Raw genomic sequence first — 22,060 nt, 5'->3', positions numbered from 1 at the left:
CATGTGTTCCATTCAATGAGTTGCTGTGTCAGAAAAGGGTAGGTAGTAGGGATGCAGGATGTGATGGAATATATAGACAAGGTTCCTAGTTTTGTGGTTTCCAGACTGGGACTTGCCTTTGGTTAATTTATATACAGTTTTTCTTAACAAGTGTGCACTTCTACTCTATTTTCCATTCCCACACAAGTCTGGTAGCCCCTGCTTTCATAGGTCCCTGTCTCCTATAGAAGTGGTTCCTTGTTTTGTACCAGCCCCAGCCTCCCCAGAGAGGAGATCTTCCTTCTGCGTGTAGTTTGTACCAGCTCTGCTGTAAATAGTTTCTTATTAGAGTCAAGAAAGAACTGCCACCTTCAGGTATGTTGACCAAAATTATTCGATTTCCCCCCATGCATTGTACTTAAACTCTAAAATAAAATACGTAGAAATTAAGCCACACCAATACCTCCTTTCTGTTAAATCCCTTATACAAATAGACTGATACAATTCTGAGCATTTTGAATTTCTTATCCCTTGACTAGGGACAGGAAGCGCCTTGAAGGTAGAACATATTTTTACTCTATAACATTCCTTAAAAAATAGACTTTCAGAAGGGAAATGCATGAATAATGTATTTGCATATGAATGGAAAAAAATATAAGATGTTCATCCTCTTTTGTAATCAGGGAAATGTACACACCTACCAGATCAGCAAAATTATCTTACAACAATAAGGGCTGGCAAAGAGGAAGAGAAGTAGAAACTCTTGATATAGCCAGTTACTGTGGCACACACCTGTAATCTCAATGACTCCGGAGGCTGAGGCAGGAGGATCTCAAGTTCAAAGCCAGCCTCAGCAATTTAACAAGGCTCTCAGCACTTAGTGAGACCCTGTCCTCATTATAGAAAATACAAAGGGCTGGGGATACAGCTCAGTGGTTACCCTGGGTTCAATCCCTGCTGAAAACAAAACCCTCTTGATAAGTATGATTTAGAATGTACATTAGAATAAACATTTCACATATCCTAGTATTTAGCAAATTCCCCAACTGGTTCTATCCTACAGGGAAACGCTTGGACTTGTGCTTCAGATATAGGAATGGTCATTGTAGCACTGTTTCTAAGATCCACAAACTGGAAACAATCGAAACATGCACTGCCAGATGCACAAGGCATACACTTACATGTTGGAAATAAACAGCTATACACGTTAATGTAGTGAGCTCCACGAACATAATGCTGAACAGAAGATTCAAGTGATAGTATAATTTCTATAGTAGTATGATTCCATTTATATAAAGTTCAAGAGAATTAAAGCAGTACATTTAAAGACAAATACCTAAGTGAACACTATAAAGCAGGCGAGTGAATGTAAGAATCAACTTCATTAACTAGTACTGGATATTAGAAAAGAAGTTAGCAGGAAGGAGGGGGGAGTTAGGAGTATAAGATCAGGGACAAAAACAGGCTTTCAGCAATATTCTATTTTTTTCAACTTTGGAACTCATTTAAATGCATATTTACATGTCCTTATATGTGTTTAACAATATAAAAATAAAGCAAGCCAGCTCAGAGTGGATAACGTGTAATAGAGTGCAACAGGGTGTCTGTGCTGGGGCGATGGAACTAATGTTATATAGCACAATGGGGCCACCTTAGTCCACAGTCAATTACACATTTCAAAAGAACTAGGGAAAAGTTTGAAGGATGTTAATTACTGATTTGATCAGTATAGATTGTATACATGTATCAAATTATAACACTATACCCCACAAATAAGTATAAATATCAATTAAAATTGTTTATATTTTAAGGAAAGCCTTTTTTAAATTAGTTAATTGAACAAAGTATCATGTACTATGACATTTTTGTTAAAAAAAGTCACTCTAAAAAATTTAAAGCATGCATTATTCTGAGTACTTAAGCCACTTGAAAAATATCCTTGTTGGGAAATTTTGGTATACTTGTCTCATTAAAATAATTTCTAGAAACTGGACTGCACTTTTACCGAGATATTAAAGCCATATCACCTTGTACCACAGACTTACACATTACTAAGAATTATAGAAAGCTTACTTTAAAATTAATAGTATAACACTTCTGAAATGCAATGACAAAGGATCAGAAATAACACTTAGTGGTTTTTCTTAGGAGACTGGCAAGGATCTGCAGGCAGGGACAGACTTCAGATTTGCACTGCTCAGTTTTTAAGTTTTTCTAAGAAAATAGCTTTCCCTTTGTAGAGACCATTTTACCTTTAGACACCCACCTCTCAATTTGCTTGATTGTCTTTAGATGAGAAGCAGTTTTCTTCCCCTGGGGTCAGGGTTATGTTTCCAAATATTTAAGCATATCTTAAATATTTTAATTGGCAGGGCTAAGAGTTCCAGCAGTCACCTATGTTTACTTTCACGACAATAATTTATCTTGCAACTCTCCTTTTCATAACGGAATGTACTGGCATTCGAGCATGCCATTTGCTATTGTGATGGCTATTTTTTTGAACAGGTAGAAAACAGTTTGATGCCTGTACCAAGCATTTGACATGTGTTCATTAATCCTCCCAAGACTGTAGGAGGTGGTATCCTCAATTCCTCTAGTGCTGAAGAGGAAACTGAGGTTTAGAAGGGTTGATTACCTTGCCCAAGCTCATAGTCCTCTAAATTGTAGAGCTGATGTCTGCTTCAAGAATTGGTGCTCTCCCCATTACAGTACCATGTGCACACCAGGAAGCAAGGCTCGCCTCTGCAGACCTCCTCAGATTGCCTGTTTGAACTGCCCCGCAATACTATGCAGGGAGGAAGTCTGTTACCAAACAGCTGTCAGTTTAAAGAGATTTCAGAGAGGATACATCATAGGACAGCCGTGTCACTGGGGGGCTCTGGAGAAGCTCAGCTGGATCTCCAGATCCTTGTCCAGTTAAGTCTTGGAAGTATATGACTCAAATGTGGAAACCTAGTTTGATACCAGATTAATCCAATATTAATCAAACAAGCTCAGTACCTCCTGATAATCTCTTCTCTCATTAAATTTACAGATATACACCAGTGTTTGAGGGGAAGTAGGCTACTTTTTTGAATAGGCAAGGAAGAAGTCCCAGAAACCAAAGTCAGGCTTATGTTAATCAGTCTCAAAGGTTGGCGAAGCATTAGATTTACAACAGAGATTTGTATTGCTCTGGGAGTGGGGGTGGAAGGACACTTACGGTGTGTTGATTACCAAGCGGTCCCACTGCCCCTTGATGTCATCTTCAGATGGTTGTTCAGTGATATACAAACCATCAAACTCCAGCTTTCTGGCAATTTCTTTTTCCCTTTTGAATACCACCAAAGGGACCTGGGAATGGGGGGACAGTCATTAGAGAAGGTTTTATGATTAAAAGCACCTGCTTCCAGATATTCATCACAAAATTAACCTTCCAACTTCAGGGCACTAAATTTATGCTGGGGTTCTTAGGGCACCTTGACAAAAGCCAAATCTCAGTCCTTTCACTACTCTACCTGCCCCTCCAAAAGCTAATCTAATTTGGTCCACTCTTTAAGGTTTCAGTTAAATAATTGATAATACAAACTGGGCATCTCTGCCCATCCTAGTGAGAAGGTAATTTTTAGATGAGACCTAGGAATAATACTCCTAGACTTGGTGTCGAACCAGGACTTAGAAAGGACAACAAACTATTCTAGAATAGATTGGTCAGCCACAGAAATATGTTGATGTGTTCCAACGCCCTTCAAAGGCTAGGGTCATATTCATCTTATGCCTTTAGAATAGAAGTTTTCTTCCCATAAAGAGCTCCTGCCAGGTAGTAGAACACACGTTTCTTCCTATCGTTCCCCACGGTTCTCCTTATCTGCAGGGGATACATTCTAAGACCCCCAGGAAGAGCCTGGAATCACACTCTGTATATCCTATGTCTTTTCCTATATGTACAAACACAAATTTAATACTTTTTTAAAAAAAATCTGAAGTACTTATTACACTGTGGCTATAATTTTTGCAGTTTGATATATGACAGCAGCAAAACTAACACATTTCTTTTTTCTTCTTCACACTTTAATGAATAGAAATTTGTTCTTACTCTAGATCTAAGCAGTCTCAGAATTTATTTAGGGCTTTTTTTTTTTTGTGTGTGTGTGTGTGTGTGTAGAACTGTCACCTTTTCACTTAAAATAAAAACTTCATGGCTTCTCTTTGGCATACCTGAATTGCCAGTATTAAGTAAAATAAGGGTTATTTGAACATAAGCAATGTGATGTCTTGAGAGTCAATCTGATCATTGAAAGGGCTACTGGTGACTAACAGGTAGGTAGTATATACAGTGTGGATTCACTGGACAAAGGGAAGATTCATATTTCATGGGACACAATGGGATTATGTGAGATTTCATCATACTACTCAGAATGGCAACAGTTTGAAACTTACGAATTGGTTATTTCTGGAATTTTCCATTTAATATTTTTGGACCACACTTGACTGAGGGTAACTGAAACTATGGATGAGGAGGAATACCATATTTATAACTTCAATTTTAGACTAGATAGTGTAGCATGGCTATAAAGTCCTACCACCAAGGGGAAACTCAAAAAGGGATAGGAGAGTAATTCACTGGCCTTAACTAAGTACACGTACTTCAAATAAGGGACAGAGTTAGTGAGGTCAGAGAATACTGCTGAAATACCAAGAAATGAGAAGTCAGAATAGCCAGAGCTGCTCTAGTGGGAAAAAAATTTGATCCTGGGCTTCTCAAGCATTTGGGACAACCCTGAGATCTTAAATTCAGAACTTTCTTCCAAAATTCTCTAAACTTCTGCAGGTGCCCCCCCCCCACTGCTCCTTTATTTCCAACACAAAAGGACAAAATTTACATAACAATTTATAGAGAGTGAACTCTTGCTTCCTTCCTTTTGGAAGCAACAAAGGGCACTGAGGAAGACTAATGTTAGGGTTACTGGGGTGAGGAGCCAATGAGGGCTGTTAGTTAATGAATGGTTGGTGTGGGATAAGAGAAATTTATTCTTACTCTAGATCTAAGCAATCTAGATCTAGATAGGAGCATTCTAATTTCTGCTTTGAAATGACTCCACATATTCCCCTCTAGTCTTCTAAGAGTGTGTATGCCCTTGTAAGTAGTCCTTCTGTTAGTCACTATATAGTGTTTCTTCTTGATTTCTCTAGCTCTAGATTTCTAACCACCAAACAGTAGCTAACACATCTAGCATTGTGATTACTCTTTCACGTATTAATTCACTAAATTCCTCAGACCTTTAGATGTTATAATGATACTCATTGTCACAGAGAAGTAAACAGAGGACTAGGGAAGTTAGCTGGCAGACTGTGAGTCCCAGTCAGGCAGCCTGACTTTAGAGCCCCTGCTTTCATAGACAATGTGGCATCCTTAGTGGCCCAGGGTACGGTCTTTGCAGCAGGGTAGCTGGACTTCCAACATGATACTATAGTTTACCAGGGGGAGAAAGGGCCTTGAGGATAGGAATAAATTTCCTGGACTCCAAGATGGCTTGGTGTATAGCCAAGGAGACTTAAGAAAAATGTAATGAGAATCAAGTCATGAGAAATGTAATGAGGAAAAAAAAATATGCTGTGATAGAAATAGCAATGAACTTAGAATAGCAAAAATTGAATGATTGGTGTAATTGTAGTAGTATCTAAGGACAGCCCCAGAACTATGGTTCCTGGTGTGCATGCCCCAGTGTAGCCACTCCATGCAACAACGAATCTGGGCTGGCCATGTGAGTTGCTTTAACCAAGAGAATATGATGGAAACAAAACTAGCTCTGAGCCATAGCTCTGGGTCTAAATCTTAATGGCTAACACTTCCACTTTTGTGCTCTGTTTGGAAACCCTAAGTTATGCATGTAAGAAGTCCGGCTACCCTGCTAGAGAAGAAACCACATGGAGGGAGTCTACACAGAGTGGGAGAGGCTCTAGCTACATTATCAGAGCCCAGCCTTCCAGCTGTTCCCCAGCAGGGCAATGTGCCATCTTGGCCTTTCTCATGCAAATGAGCTCCCAGATTGCTGCAGATTCAGCCCCTTCATTGGAGCAGAGGAGTGGCTAAATGTGCCCAGTCAGCCCACAAGTCAGGAGAGAGAAAATAGTTGTTCTTTAAACCACTAAGTTTTGGGGTCATTTGTTATGTAGCAATAGATCATAACTAAAACAGTAACACATCATTGATGTTTATTCTCATATCTTCTCATTAGGATAGAGCCATTCAAGATATTTTTAGTTAATTAACATATTTCAGTACTAGGGATGGAACCCAAGATCTCATGCAAGGTAGGCAAATAGTTTACCCCAGCCCTAAAAAGTTAACTTTATAAAAATTCAAACATTAATTCAAAGATCAGAAGAATCTCTCGTGACTAGTTTCATCTGTGACTTACCTTGATGACTCTAAAGCTATGGATCCAACAAGAAGTGTCTGAAATGGGACTCCCAGCACAAGACTTTTCAAACTTGGGTGTGCATACAAATCACCTGGTAGATTCTGATTTAAAAGGCCTAGGGTGGAGCCTGTGATTCTGTGGTTCATTGTAGCTACCCAGTGAGGTCAGTGCTGATGCTGCATGAGCCTTACTCTATTAGCAAAGTCTTAGAGGACAAAGGGCCAGCTGGGCTCAGAAATGACACTTCTTCCTCAAGGAGTCAGATTAGACTCAAGAGTGACAGGCAGCTCACCTTCAGGCAGTAATAGCCCACCACACAGACTAGAGAGATGATGGTGTGGACAACAGCAAGGGCCCGCAGTGTTGGTGCCATATACCCAGTGCTTTCCTGCAGGACAAAGAACACCATCGCTTCTTCCTCTTCCTCATCATTAAAGGAATTCCACAGGTTTGCCACATCCTCGGTTTCTTCCTCTAATGGTTCTTCAGTGACCTGACCCAAGACACATGCTCACTTATAAACATCAGAAGAAGCCTCAGCCACTGGGCTCTCCCTACAATATGTCATTAGTATAACTTGTACAAATAGTGCTGACTCAACATTACTTGCTGAATAAATGAAGCTTTTAGATAACTCATTACTAGGAATCTCCCAGTATCTTGAATAATTGCAAATAAAAATTAAGGAGATAAAACCTATCTTTTTAAAAGAAAGCTAAATAAATAAATAAATGTAGGGGCCTTTTACTATATATACTATACCTCTGGGCCATAAGAGGTTATCAGGTGGCCTGAGAGGAGGCTGAGACATCAATGCATGTAAGCACAAACAGGCATGCACACTTGCTCATGCACACGTATACGTTTCCTGCAATTCCGTTTACATCATGGCTTCAGATGCCACTCTTAACAGAAATGACACTCAGATCTACACCTTTGAGGTTTCTGTCCTGTGATTCTGACTGCCTGATGGCTATTTCTACCTGCATGGCCACCAGGAGTCACCTCAACCTCAGTATGTTAAAACCAAGCTACGTATCCTAAGATAGAATTCTGTTCTCCTTCTGTGGGCAACAGGGAGCCATGAATTTGTCAAGTAGAAGGTTGATGTGGATAAAACAGTGTTTCATGAAAATTACATTGGTGATTTTAAATAGGAAAGGAGATAGGCAAGAGATAGAAAAGCCAGTTACAGACTATACCAAGAATCTAGGATCAGTAATTCATTCCCTTAACAATTATCACATGCCTACAATATGCAAGACCTATTCACCAATTGTTCAAAATCTTCAGTTATCCTGACTGGTACCTTTCTTTTCAACTCCTGCTAATTCTTCTTTCATAATAGTTTTAAGATATGGGCCAACTCTAATGGCTCTATTATTTATCAAGGAAAGAACTATATTTGTTATTAAATTTTTATATACACCATAGTTCCTAATATAGGGTCTAGCTCAATAAATATTTGAAGATTGAGTTAAATAATGACTACAACAAGCCTGAACTATTGAAATAGTGCCCTAACTTTATCCCCTTGCCAGCAGTCTCTATTCTATACTTTTTAGAATTCAAAATCTTAGAAACTTCCTTAGATATTAGAATTTTTGCTGTCATCAAGAGCATGAGTTCTGTTATAGTTCCCCCAAAATACATAGTACATTTAGTTTATAACATATTTAGCAAGTAATCCCTGAATGAAGTGTCACCTTATAAAAAAGCAGGATGAAGTTGATAGCGAAGGCTACAAACAGAGCAAGGAACCTCAGGTTGTAGAAATTCCTGGCCAGGTAGTGCTGCAAAGAGAAGAACAGGCAGAAATCGAAGAGCTCTGGGAGGGAAAGAGAACTTTCCTGCCTCACACAAGAGATCTGCTCTGGTTAATTTATGTGGGTAACTACTCTGTGGTTACCATTCTTTTAGGATAATCTTTGGTTACTACTCTTTTAGGTCAATCCTGCACTTCTTAACAGTGGCATGAATTATTTGAGGAACCAGAAATGTTGGTTTAAAAAAATTGCTTAGAATAATGTTCAAAAGAACCCTCCTGTCCTGGCTCATCCCTCAGAGGACCAAATGCCTAACATGCCACAACAGAGGATCACCTGCTATGCAAGTACTGTATGTGTTTTCATGATCACTCCATATAGGAAGTAGTTGATTTGGAAATTATGAGTGATCTTTGCCCACAGAAGACCCCTGATGCTCCCTCCACCCCCTTAGTGCAGTCAGACTGTGGTCCAGAGTACTTGTGCCTTTGTAAGTGATAGCTCCAGGAACCTCCTTCACGGGCATTATTCCAATCTCACCACCATCTTCCCCAGAAAATGAGGCCTGGAGTGGCAGCTGTTGGGGAAAGTAAGGTTCCAGTCTCTCTTTAAGGGAACCCTGCTAATAATTCCAAGGAAGATGTAATCCTGGCCACCAGCAACTGCACCTCAGAGGGCAACTTATCACAGAAAGAACATTACAAGCCATATTGAGGTTTGATTGCCTGCTAGAAGAGTAAAGATTCAGGGACCAATGTGGGAACTTCATCCAACAGGGGCAACGTCGTTCTGAATTCCTAATGATCAAACTACTTCTGAACTTTTAGACCAGGATGAGCTAAGTCCCCACCTAATAGACATAAAGGACCAGCTAGAAAGAAGTGTTCCCACTCTCCTGGGGGAAAAACAGGGCAGGGGATATTCTGTGATTGGGTAGAGGTGTAGAAGGCTGTGGCTTTTCCCATTTTTCTTTTCCTGCAACTCAAAAGGAACAGGTAGATAAGTGAGAAGAGGAAAAGAACAGGAATGAGGAAGGAGAGAAGGTGTAATCATCCAAATGGTGGAATGAATCAGTGGTAGCTCTCAGGTCTGCCTGGGGATGACCCCCCCACACCAGGAAGAGAATGGGGGCTAGAGCTTACCAATAACTTGGTCTGGTAGATTTCTAGCCCTTTAAAGAAGTTGGCCATTAGGGCTTCGGGCTTCTCAACCTTCTGACCACGTCGTCGCTTCTTCTTCTTTGTCACTTCAGCCCACAGGTCCTCGGCTTGCATCTCCTCTTTGGCTTTGTCCTCCTTTTCTCCGTCTTCCATACTGCAGGGATGAGAAACCCACTCAGTTGGAGAGCAGGGAAGCAGATCTAGCCCAGAAAGAGACTAGAGAGAAATTGGGGTTGATAAGTGGGAGATGGGATTGCTCCTAGAGGGTGGAGACCTCAGATCTTTAACAACCCACCATGGCTGACACTGAATCTCTATTTAATGAGTGTGGCCATTCTGATGATCCCTGTCATATCAGTGATATACTCTTCTTCTAAAGGTAGGCTTAACAATTTTATTCCTCCTTCAGAAAATTTGCCCTTTCTTTTGAAATCCATCTTGGGAGTTAGCAACAGTGCCTATTATTCTAAGATTGTGGCAGGAATTAAATAAAATATTGCATAAAAGGGCCTAGCACAGGCCTGACATATAGGTATTCAATAAATGTTAAATATTATCCATAGTATATGAAGTTACTAAGTGTAGGGGTTTGATAATGTGTTCGGTGAAACAGTGAAAATCCAGCATCCTATTGGAACTATAAAGTTAATAAGATAAATAGAATGTATATATGCATTATAGAGCTGAGGTGAAAAGAAATAAGCCAGAGCTTGCAGAATATCTATTGCTTGTATTAATAGAAATCAGGTTTTCTATTTACCATAGCAATAGAGTAGTAGATGCTATCAAGAAGTATCTGCCAAAAGGAAAAAAAAAAAAAAGGTGGAGAAAGGTGGGAGGTGATCGCATGAAAAGCAAAGGGAGATCAGTAAAACAGAGGAAAGGGAACAGAGGTGGGAAAGGCGAGGGAGGGGGGAAGTGCTGGGAGTGATACTGGCCAAATTATATTGTTATATTGTGTGCATGTACTAATACATAACAACAAATCCCACCATTAAGTATAACTATAATGCACCAATAAAAATATGTGGAGGAAAAAAAATCAGAAACAAAGGAACTATCTGCCACAGCAATAAGAGCAGTCCATGCTACTGAGAACTTACTCTGCCTTCTCTGATTCTACTTTTCCTTCTGCTTCACATGCTGCCTTCATCTCTGCTGCCTAGATAAAAATAACAATCAATCAAGGGTTCCTTAAGAAGTGAGTTCATGATGATTCATGTCATTGGCCATTTTCTTCTTGGTTACAAGTCCCAGAGTCTTTTTCTCTTCCTGTTTCAGCTTCTCTCAGGATCACAGAATATAATATATATCAAGTTATATATCAAGCTACTCTGGAGAGATGCCAAAAAAAAGATATCAAACTTTAAAACTCAATTGTCCTTGTATTATTATTCCTTAGACTCAAGCAGAAAATTTGTGCTCAGACCTTGTGAGGGCCCCCACGGCAGCAGTCCTACTGCCCCATGGGGTAAGACACGGGAAACAGTGGAGCCAAGTCAAATTCAGAGCCGGCTTCCATCTGACAGGCTTCCTGCCTTGTCTTCAGTCCTCTCATCACTACCCCAGTCCCTCTGACTGATGACCACTGCACTTAGAATACAGTCAAGCAGACCTGGCCTTTCTCTCCATCCTCATCTTGTACCGCTTGACCCGACTCCCCAATCCAAATATTAGACCTTCTTCCTTTCCTGGAACATTCCAGATCCTTCTTTGCACTTGAGCCTTGGCACCAGTCATATCCTCTGCCTGGAGTATGGCTGTCTTGGCTTCCCATATGCCTGTTATCTTTCAGGACTTTGCTTATACAACCCCTTTTCAGAAACCTCCTTGGCTACCCCTTTTAGAGTGGGCCCAAGTCCACTCTATAACACATTAGCTTGTTTTTTCTGAACATGCATTACAAATGGTAATTATCTTATTTATCTGTTTTCTCCTACTAGAAGAAGCTTAAGCTCCATGAAAGCAAAAATGTTTCTCTGTTGTTAACCAAAGTATCCCCATATCCTAGAACACAACCTGGCACATATAGTCCCTGAATGAGTTTCTATTATGTTTCAAACCATTTTATGTTATGAGCTTCATAAGGGAGCAAAGCAGAATGAATGAATTCCTACAATTCTGCTGACTTCATCCCTGACTGTCTGCCCCAGGTGTTTTCTCCTACACATTTCCAGTCCCTGATATTTCTCCTTCCTAGCATACTTCATGTTTGCAATGACTTATCCAATGTCTGTCTTCTTCACTAAACCTCAGGGACAATGCACTTTTCATTTACCACTACGTTCTTAGAACCTAAAAGAGTGATAAGTACATATTATATTTTTAATAAATAAGTATGGAATGATGAATAAAAGTAGTCTTTGGGCTCTGATTTCTTCACACTTTCTACTGTCTTTGATGTTAGAATAACACTGTGCATTGGATGCTACAAAAGAGAGAGACAACCAGAATCTCCCATGGCCAATGGTCTCTGCCATCTTATTTGCTTCATCTGCTTGAATAGCTCAGGTGCTACCTAGATAGTGGGTGCATTACAAGGATAAATGGGTCCTAAATGTGGTCAGCTTCATTGGGAGGTTATGCTAAGTCATATGATATCATCTACGCTTTTGAAGACACTGCAGAAGTATTGTCACAGAAGAAAAGTCTCCTCCTACATTGTAGTTGGTTTTCTATTCTTTCAGTTCACTGAATGAACCTGTGCACATTTGAACAAAAATCTGAAGCTAGGTGAAGTCCCAGGCCATCATGTCAGAACTCGACAATATAAACCACAATCTGCCCAGCCACTAAACACTGAAACAATATCGAAGTCTAGATATCCCCAGATGCTGGAGAATTGGAATTATAAGATCAGGGTAACTAGCAGAGCCAGTGTCTAATGCACTGTTAGCTCCTGGGCAGTTAGTGTCAGTACTGACTGCAAGATGAGTCTTTTTGTGGGGATAAAGATGATAAAAACAGATTATGCTCACCTGTGCTTTCTTTTTCTTCTGTACAGTACTCTCTAACGTTGGGGGTTCATCTTTGCCAATAATTTCGGACAGGTCCCCCAAACCTACTTCAGGCCCATGCTTTAAGCCACCTTCTTTCTTTGGGTGCAATCCAAAGAGGTCTGACATGATGTCTGCATCTCCCTTCTCGCCCTTGACAAAGTGTACTAGTTCGGTTGGGATACCAGGCTCAGTTACTTCCACCTTCTCAGCCTCCACAGCATCATCATGGATACCAAACTGAGTTGGGTCTGGCATGTCACCCAAGATCTTGGTCACTCTGATGTTCTTTGCCCCTTCTACTAGGCCCCCTCCAAATACTGTGTTCCAGAGGATCTGGAAGATTCCTCCCAATACGGTGAAGAACAGTTGGAACAATCCCATGAACAACATCCAGAAAAAAGAGAAGAACACCTTCACCAGTTCCTTGGCAGTCATCTTTTTCACATTTCTGTACTGCTTCTTGAGGTTCTTCACGGTTGCCTTCTTCAGGAAGTTGGCAATATTTCTCTTTGCTGAGGCACAGGCCATGGCAAACGCAGAGGAAGACTCAAAAGACCTGTCCTCCTCCTCCTCACCCTCAATTTCTAACATATAAGGAGAATCTTCATCTTCTTCCTCCTCCTCTTCTGGCCTGTCAGCTGAATCGGATTCAGAGATCTGAGATGCTAACTGCATTTCAAAGATGGTATCCTCACAGAAGTTCACAAACAACTCCATCTTTTCTTGCTCCCCACCTTCATTCACAACATCAAAAATGAACTGTCGCTTAGATTCCTTCACCTGAGGCTTCTCCCACTGAGTTCGACTGGATTCGCTGATTTCAAAGTAAACACGCTCAATTTTCTTGGCCCCACCCATGATCTCAATTCGTCCTAGGTATGGCTCAAAGTAATTTAGCACACTTTCTGCCGGGTCCAACAGACACTTCAGGCGAGAATCATTTGGCATGTGCTCAGAAAGATTTGTCAATAACACAGCCACATTAAACCCTATGTCTTTGGCTGGCTCATGGAACCGGTCTACAAAATCAATGTAGTTAAACATGTCATTCTCGTCAGCTTCTGCACATGAAAGGAGAAAGTCAATCTCTGACTGTGTATATTGCTTTTGCCCTTCCATGGCCTTCTGGAATTCTTTTTTGGAGATAATCCCTTTACCATCTGGGTCATATTCTTTGAAGGTGTCTGAGCTGGTTAAGTCTTTAAGTTTCAAGAACATGTCAAAGAATTTCAAGATCATTTCTACATTAGTAGATGATTCTACCAGTGTGTCAACCATCTGCTTGCCAATAGTTCCATTTACCACATTCCCTGTGAGGCAGGTTCAAAAAGACATACAAATATATAAATAAACCTGAGCCATCATACAACTGGTCAGGTAGCTACTTTTAGAGGACTTATGTGCCAAATCAGTCAGCTCTTTTCTGACCATGATGATTTGGAAAATGGGTAGGAGGGAGCAGCAAGCCATAAAGACTACACCACTAGGAGACAAGGGAGAAGAAACAAAGGGAAGAAGATGGCCACACCATGGCCTTTTTTTTTTTTTGACCTGGGGCCCAGAAAGTGGTTTCATTATCAGAATACTGGGGTTCCTCCTATCCCCTTAGGCCTTTGAGGGTGCCCCCCAGATTGCTGGCATACACACTGGCAGCCAGATGTATTGAAAAGCAATGGGGAAAGGGAGAGGATAGGGAAGAGCAAAGCTTGGAGGTTTTCCCCAGTTCATTCTGGCTTTCCTATAGATATAAAATGAGTTGGCTTCAGGCTTTGTCCATCAGACCATATGCCCCTCAATCATTTTTTTCTCTCTGAAAATTTAGCATTCTAATCAATCTCATATAGCATCAGTGACCTGCCAGAAGGATCATCTGAGTGATTAGTCAGGTTAGTGCTCAGGCAATTACAGTCGTGTGAATGCCTAGTTATACCAAACAGCCCAACCTTCCAGGAGGGACAGAAGCATCACCACCATGTCCTGAAGGAGATCCAAGAGTTCCTTCAGCAGCTCGATCTGACTGGAATCCTAGAACAGAAACAGGAGATACCCCTGAGCTATCTGATCCCTCAGCAAAGTACCAGGCAGTGAGCAAGAAGAGCCTGCTCTGGAAAGGTCGGTGAAGGCAGCATCAAGGTCAGGAATGAGTTCCCTTCTCACTGCGAACGAGGATGTCTTATCCTCCACTGTTTGAGGCATCAGGAGACTCATAGCAGGACTTGTCCATCAGTGTCCTTTGCATTTCTCCTTTTATTAGTACAATGTGGCAGAGAGACATACATCGTTGTCCAACACTACTGAACAACCCAATCCACCAGAGAGCCTTTAGGTTTCTCTAGTAGTTCACATTGTCATTTTCTATGCTGGAAAATTACTATCAGCTTTATGGAAATACTATTGCAATCAAATTATGGTGTCAAGGTTATAGTCAACCAGTGGGTTTTCCTTTCCTTCTGATTTGATTTAGATAATCCTGATGCTGGTTGGTGGTGATCTGGGTGCCATTGGTTCCTTAAAATAGGGTATGATTGAGGCTATTCCTCCAGATGGTTTTGATACCAGCCTGTTTGGTCTTAATTTCAGCAATGTAGAAATTAAGTTAGCTCTGTATTTTAGATATAAGAAAAATGATCCTTGGATCTAATCTGAGAATGAATTTAAAATTAAGAAACGATCCTTGGAAGAGTGATCTGAGGGTGAAATTAAAATATGTTTTCTGGGTCACATTTATTTAATAGCCTATCTCTGAAAGACACAGTGATTTGCCTAGCCCTTCAAATTTCTGAGGAAATTTCCCTTATCTATGGTGTCACAGCTACATAGAAAAACACCATAGAGATATGTTAGATCTGAGAAGAGACCTCAGAGATCATCCATTCTAAGTCAGAATATTTTATAGATTATGAAATTAAAAAAAAGGAAGTGACTTTCTAAAAATCACTGGTGAGGAGGTGATTGGGCCAGGACTCCTATCTCTAGAGTCTCTACACCACACTGCCCCAGTTGAAAAGAAGTGGATGGAGTACTGCCAAATTTGTAGCCCTCCCAAGAACTCTCTCCTCCCATAAGGCCAGAGTCAAAAGGGGAAAAATGAAAGGGTTAAATAGCACATTCCAGAAGAGAGGAGGCAGATGTGACAGCCTGGAGAATTTTAGATCCATGTTATTTAAATTAATGCTGCAAATGTTACTCTAATCAGCTTGAAACACACATCCCGAGGTTCTCCCTCATGTGTTGTCATGGAGAGAGGTGATCAACTCTACATATGCTACATTTATTTGGCCATAATAAATGCTCTGAGTGATTCTGCTTCGTCTTGCCAGAGAGATGGGGAGTGAGAAGGAGAGGCAGAGATGGGAGGGGGGAAGCAAAGGTGAGAGAGAAGGGCTATGTGGATTACAGAGACATGCAACATCGGACAGATCAGACGAGGCGGGTAGTGTTTATAAACTGACAAAACAGTGACAAGGAAGCAAAAACAGATTAGCACCACAGAAAGCAAGTTTTGAGGCAATGACGAAAAGATCAGGTTGGTGGGACACAAAGAAGGAAGCTGCATTCATGCAAAAGCCCATACAGGATCCCCATTGGAGGCATTTATTCCTGTCTCCCATTTTGGTCCTTAGTTTTAAAAATCAGACCTACTCTGCATGGCTTTTCTAGCCTTTGATCAAGCAGCTACATCCATAATGAAAAAACCAAGGGGTGAGAATTTGTTTAGCATTTCACACCAATGAAATGTGCGGGGAACAGGCCACAGTACCTGAGAGAGTTTCATCTGCATGTTAGCAAACACATGGAGGAAGCCAACCACTGCGTCCCACAGCCGGCTGTGAGCCAGGCTCTGCTGGTTCCCGATGCAGGGGCCCTGTGGAGAGCAGGACACCCTTATTTCACTTCAGCATCACAAGTTGCTCTGACACTTGCCCTAGTAGGGCATTCGACACCTACTTTTATGAGCAGATAGCACTTTCCCAAAGTCTCATATTTTATAGCTCAGTTTTTCCCACAAGATGTTACTTTTTTTATTTTTCTCATCCCAGTTGTAGGGTATTATGTTTAGGAAAAAACATGAAGAATTTCACAGTGCAGTGATTTTTCAGAGACTTTTTTTGGAGGGGACAGGGGCATAGAAATGCATTCTTCAAATAAAATCTTACACTGAAGAACAATATTTAAAATAATTAAATGCTTTGGTTGAAGCAGAGCTGAAGGGCTCTCCTGCCTGCCCTCACCCACCCCTTCTCCTAAGAGGCCTTCTGAGGAACTCAAGGATTCTGTGGAGTACAGTTTGAAAACAAAAGGTGGGCAAGTAATTGGTTATCAGCAAAGCTACACATAAATGCTGACAACAGGACTCTCTGATAAGTTTAAAAATTCTGTAATAATGATAAAATCACCTCTAGGATTTTATTAAACTTCAGGTTATAATACCATCTTTTAAATTTCTTTTCTGAAAGACAAATGTACACAGATGACCTAATTACTAGTATGTACTTTGTGTGTTAATAACCTTCCTATTTTCGAAGATCATTATTAAACCAACACTGCTTCTTCTTAACTCTTCCTTATAGTGTATTTTTTCTACGTTTTAACCAATTGCCAAATCATTCTTCAATAAGAAATTCTTAAAAGGACATAGGTACTATCTCAAGTTCTGGAAAAATCTTGTCAGGATTCCCAAAGAGATGAGCAGGAGAACTATTGTCTGCATTCCCAAATCACATGTTTGCTTAAAAATAAGTTTGTGTATAACCAGGTTTGTGTATAACCAGTGGCTTCTTTAGAAGCCACTATATTCCTTTTGGAACAAAACTGGTTGTTGAAGGAAATTCACATTCACAAAAATGAGCTGCTTTGTTTCAGTTAAATGCTCCAGGGGAAATTCTAAAGATTAGGATAGATTCTGCCCAGATCAAATCAAATCCTCGTCAAATATGCTCAATGATCTCCTTCAGTATTTCACATTCTGTGGAACATGAAATCAGAAATGAAGGTGCAAGAAAGGGGATGGAATATTTCCTTTTCTTTCCTTGCTTTTCTCTTTTTGCAAGAAATATGATGACAATACCACCAATAGGTCCCACTGTGTGTGTTTTTGGTGTGTGTGTTGGGGGGGCACAAAGTCTAAGCTGCCATAGAGTACAGGTCCTTTGGATTCCTAATTCTAGATAAGAAATAGTGTCAGTGTTAGGGCTGGGTGCACAGTGCACTGTCTATATCCAAATATTCTGTAGAAAATGGGAATGTGAAAAATGTTCTTTTTGTCTTCGAGTCTGTACTCATTAGTGCATACCTGAATATACTCAGTAAGAGAATTGAAAATTTGCTTGGTGACTGCCAGAGCTTTAGAAAAATTGTGCTGTCCAGATTCATCAATGATATCCTTCCCTGAATAGTACCAGTAGAAATCACTGATTGATTCCTAAAAACAAACAAACAGAGTTTAGTATTTCTCAGACTTCAGTCGGTAAAGCTGAACTCAATGTGTGGGAGTATGAGAGAATCCTACAACTCTGTGACCTCTTTCCTATGACAGGAGCCAGGGATTCTGTGAAGGACAGTCACCTGGTCCCTAGAGTCTTTTAAGCATAAATATTTCCCTCCAGGGAAGAAAAGCTAAGAGACAGGTTAGCCTTTAGCACCTGGGAGACCATGATATGGGACATCTAATCAAAGTGAGAAATGTACACCAAAGAGAATATTGACTATAATTCAAATAAAGTAACAGCAACAATAGCTAACATTTCAAATGCAAGATATGGTTCTCAGCACTTTCCATTTAGTAAAGTTCTCAATCTACTATCATTCTATGAGGCACGTCCTTCATTTTATAGATGAGAAAACTGGAACACAGAGAAATTAAATTGATTGTTACATGTCACCCAAAAGAGGCAAAACCAGAATAAGGAATCAACAAAGAGGATCTTTTTTCATATTTGTGCAGATTTTCTCAAAACAATTTGGATTTTCATTCAAAACAATTAAACCAAGTGACTTTTCAACACTAACAACTTGGCAAATCATTCCCATCACCTTGTTTAATTTTTCTTCCTGGTATAATCTGTTCTTCTCATTCACAGGTTGCTTTATAGCTCTTGGGCATTGTGCCTGTATTTTCACTGGCAAAACTAAAGTATACCAGCATTTTATAATAGATAATTTGATATTTGATCTCTCCCCTTTGCTTCTGTTGTTAAACATACTTTTTAAGCATCTGACTTCCCATAAGCATAAGGACACAGATAAAAAATGCCATCCTTACTGGGGCTTGACTGTACAGAAGGTCTCCAACTTATGAGGTCTGACTTATAATTTTTCAACTTTACAAGGGCATGAAAGCAATATGAGTTCAGTAGAAACTATACTTTGAATTTTGAACTTTGTTCTTTTCCTTGGGCTAGCAATATATGGTATTATATTCTCTTGTGGTACAGTGAACTTCAGCTCTCAGCCAGCCACACAATCATGAAGGCAAACAGCAGATACTTTAAGGTTGTACCAGGTTGCTAAACTAAGATGCTCAGTAGGCTCAGTGCATTAAATGCATTTTCAGCATATGATGGGTTTATCAGGTCATAACCCCTTTGTAAGTTGAAGAGAATTATTTGTATCCTGGGCCATCTGAATCCTGTGTAGCTGTCTTTACCTTTGGAAGTATAGGTGAGAGGTGCCATTGTCCAAGGCCCTCCCACTCACCTGCAGGCGGAGAAGGTAGTCCACAGTGCTGATAATGATGTTCACAGTGGTGGTGTTGCCCATCTGAGTCCTCAGGAAGTTCTGAAAGTCTGAGAGTACCAGTGCTGGGTCAGAGCCTGGCCTCATCATGTGGAGGGAACCAGGCATGCCCCTCGGCTGAGCTTAGAAGAGGCACACCATGGGGAAAGTCTGCAGGTCAGGACTCTGCTTTGAGTCCTCCCAACCTGGTGACCCTGAAATGAGACTTAAGAAGGCCTAAGGGGATAGATGAAAAGGGCTGGAGATTCTAGAAGTTTAGCGTTGGTAGTGCTTCATAACATCGGCCATGAAGTCGAAGTGGTCTCAGATAGACCTTCTTATGAAAGAATGGATTGACGGATGTCCTTGGGCTAGTGACTGGTTGATTCAAACAGCACACACCAAACTGAATTATAACTGTGCCCCTGAATGTTTTCTCTTGACAAATCTTGTGCTCCACTTACCACTGTTATGTCCTTCACACAGTAACTGCAGGAATCTGAAGAGATCTCGGGTGAACTCATCATTCTGGAGCACCTTTTCACCTTGAAAACAGAACATCTTGGTGAGCAATTGTTTGGCTTCTCAACATGGAACACCTTTTAATGCAAATGACTGCAAAAAAATGTCAAAGGGTGGTGTAGGAATGGTTTGGAGAAGGGATGCTGGGTGAATGGTGAGAAACCAAATTAATCTGAAGCTGAGGCTGCAGAGCACAGAGCTTGACAAAGGTAAATTATTTAGCCCTGAGACTCAGTCAGTAATGAGACCAAGTAGAACAATGGCAGTAAATAGTTCACAGTCCATAGCCCATGCTTTACAGAAAGTAGACACTTCTTTAATTAAGCCTTAAACTGCTGAGTTAAACTCGACATGCAACCACCAAACCTAAGATGTGTCTGTGCAGAGGCAATTAAATTAAATCTCTTAGGATTCACACACATGGCAGGAATCCAGGCCAGAAACTCAAACTTACCACGCTCACGAACAATGACTGGCAGTAAGAAAGAGAGAAGAGTACAAAGTAAGAAACTCATCAAAACCACAATTAGTTGTCTTTACATAAAACTGGTTCTATGAACACATCCGGCCTGGAGGTTTTATCGAAATACTAATGGAAACATTTTGCTCAAACGCAGTAAGTATTTGGGGATTCAGAAGCCATGAGAGTGGGCTCTAACCAAAAAGAGTTAAGGTTTTAATCAGGAAGAGAATGACCTTGACATTCATTAGTTACTTACGTGTTCCCTCTTCAGTAACCATCCCCAGGCCTTCCGCTTTATTCTGCCTTTCAAAGGCATTCAAATCAAGGACACTTTTAACAGACAAAAGAAAACAAGGTTCAGGGCTATGCATGCTGGGGAAATGGATTTGTAATGCCAGTGTCTCTATTGACTAAGAATATCCTGTCCCTCTATTATCATAGATGGACTAACACATTAAGGTATGGTTCAAAATCCAGCAGTCCCTGGGCTTTGTGCCAAACAATGTTTACAGACACTGTGACTCAGATCTTGTCACGAGCATGGAGAAGGGTCATAAACACTCATGGCAACTCTCATTGTCCAGTCTGTGTCCTTGCTAATAGACAAAGGTTCAGAAAGGCTTCCCAAATGAGGAAGAATTGATCTGTTTCTAAGGTCTCTTCAGGAACAGTTTACTATCAACTGTTCCCTCCTTTTCCTTCTTTCTCTGAGGATCACATGGACTTGTGACTTCCAGAGCACAGTATGAGTACTGATGGAGAGTGCTGTACACATCCAGATTTTGAAGGCTACACCCTTTGATGATCCTACATAGTTCAGGAGCCAAAAGCACGGAGAGTAAGCTGTCACAGGCAGTGGTGTCCTGAGGTGTTCCTGAACTTGTGACAAGCTGGTCTTTCTGTCCTCACTTTCTCCAACCTCCTCCTGGTCACCAACACAGCCAAATTTTATGTAGCCATGAAAAACCATAAAGCTTGATAATAAGAGAACTGTATGATCAGATTATTTCCAAACAGAGTTCCTATTTTACCCAAAGAGTCTAACTTTCCCCTACTTGAAGGTTTTGGAAAACATAAGGTCTTTTAAGAATGTAACTCTTGGGAAGTTTATGACTGAGTCCATTAAGACTCTGTAAAACCTAGCCTACCTCCTACTACTGGGCAAAGGAAATGATTGTTGGACTGGAAGGACACTGGTATTTCTTTTTTCTTTTTAGAGAATCACATGTTCTGCAATTCAGGTGAATTTGAAACAGAAAACAGTGAAATTTCTATTGCTATCTTTGTTGTTTTCTCTCCAGATTCTACTATAAAAAGGGCCTGTGCAACCACAAACAACTATCCTTCTATTTTGGTTTTGTGTCAGGGGAGGATAACATGGAAAAGGACATTTGGACCCAGTTGTTTTGATTTTGAATCTTTGCAATGAAATTTCTGATCTTCACTCCATCTCTAAACACCAATGCTGAATGTTTTAATGTCTCTCCCACTTTTAGATGTTTTAAAAATATGTATTATTTTTATAATTACCAAAAATCCATTAAAATATCTTAAAATTTGTGTTAGGAGTCAATTGGCGACTGAGTGTATGTTACCTGTCCCTCCCTACCATCATTATAAAAAAATTACAAACAAATTTAGCAATATTGAGTACTATGGAATAGTGAGAGACCTTTAAGAAATTTAATGGAGAATTTCATGAGCAATTGCCTTGATTTTTGCCATTTCTGAGTCCACATGTACTATTTTTCTCCTAGTTAGCAGACTTAGAAGTATTACATTTTCTTTTCCTAAGAGAGATAATAAACTAATAGTAGGAAAAAAATGGTATTGAGAATAAGGGATCAAATTGCAGCTCAAATAAGCCCCTTATTGCGCCAGGGTACAATATTTACCTAATCAAATAAGGTTAGCAAAATTATGAAGTCTGCTGAAAGAAAAGCTGTTCTTCCTCCAAATTTTCAAGTGGAAAACCTAATGTTCCATTTTAAATCATATTACTTAGAGGGAAATGAGCTAAATTATTATAACTTTGATTTCTTTTCAAATGAGC

General features: G+C 40.3%; 1 protein-coding gene across 1 annotated transcript in view; it reads right to left on the bottom strand.

Annotated features, from left to right (window-relative positions):
- Ryr3 (ryanodine receptor 3) overlaps nucleotides 1-22,060 on the bottom strand; it is a 356,005-nt gene that overhangs the window by 10,177 nt on the left and 323,768 nt on the right. The window contains exons 82-94 of the mRNA XM_015480130.2: nucleotides 20,264-20,337; nucleotides 19,999-20,016; nucleotides 19,487-19,567; nucleotides 19,005-19,093; nucleotides 17,602-17,730; nucleotides 16,069-16,173; nucleotides 14,252-14,333; nucleotides 12,288-13,618; nucleotides 10,413-10,471; nucleotides 9,292-9,463; nucleotides 8,090-8,176; nucleotides 6,676-6,876; nucleotides 3,182-3,312 (exon numbers count right to left, since the gene is read on the bottom strand). Of these exons, the coding sequence (XP_015335616.2) occupies nucleotides 3,182-3,312; nucleotides 6,676-6,876; nucleotides 8,090-8,176; nucleotides 9,292-9,463; nucleotides 10,413-10,471; nucleotides 12,288-13,618; nucleotides 14,252-14,333; nucleotides 16,069-16,173; nucleotides 17,602-17,730; nucleotides 19,005-19,093; nucleotides 19,487-19,567; nucleotides 19,999-20,016; nucleotides 20,264-20,337 (2,559 nt within the window). The remainder of the gene's footprint in view (nucleotides 1-3,181; nucleotides 3,313-6,675; nucleotides 6,877-8,089; nucleotides 8,177-9,291; nucleotides 9,464-10,412; nucleotides 10,472-12,287; nucleotides 13,619-14,251; nucleotides 14,334-16,068; nucleotides 16,174-17,601; nucleotides 17,731-19,004; nucleotides 19,094-19,486; nucleotides 19,568-19,998; nucleotides 20,017-20,263; nucleotides 20,338-22,060) is intronic.

Source organism: Marmota marmota, unplaced genomic scaffold, assembly GCF_001458135.2.
Source record: "Marmota marmota marmota unplaced genomic scaffold, marMar, whole genome shotgun sequence".
Classification (NCBI taxonomy): Eukaryota; Metazoa; Chordata; class Mammalia; order Rodentia; family Sciuridae; genus Marmota; species Marmota marmota.
Note: the sequence above shows the minus strand (reverse complement) of the source record. Positions and strands in the feature narration are given on the sequence as shown.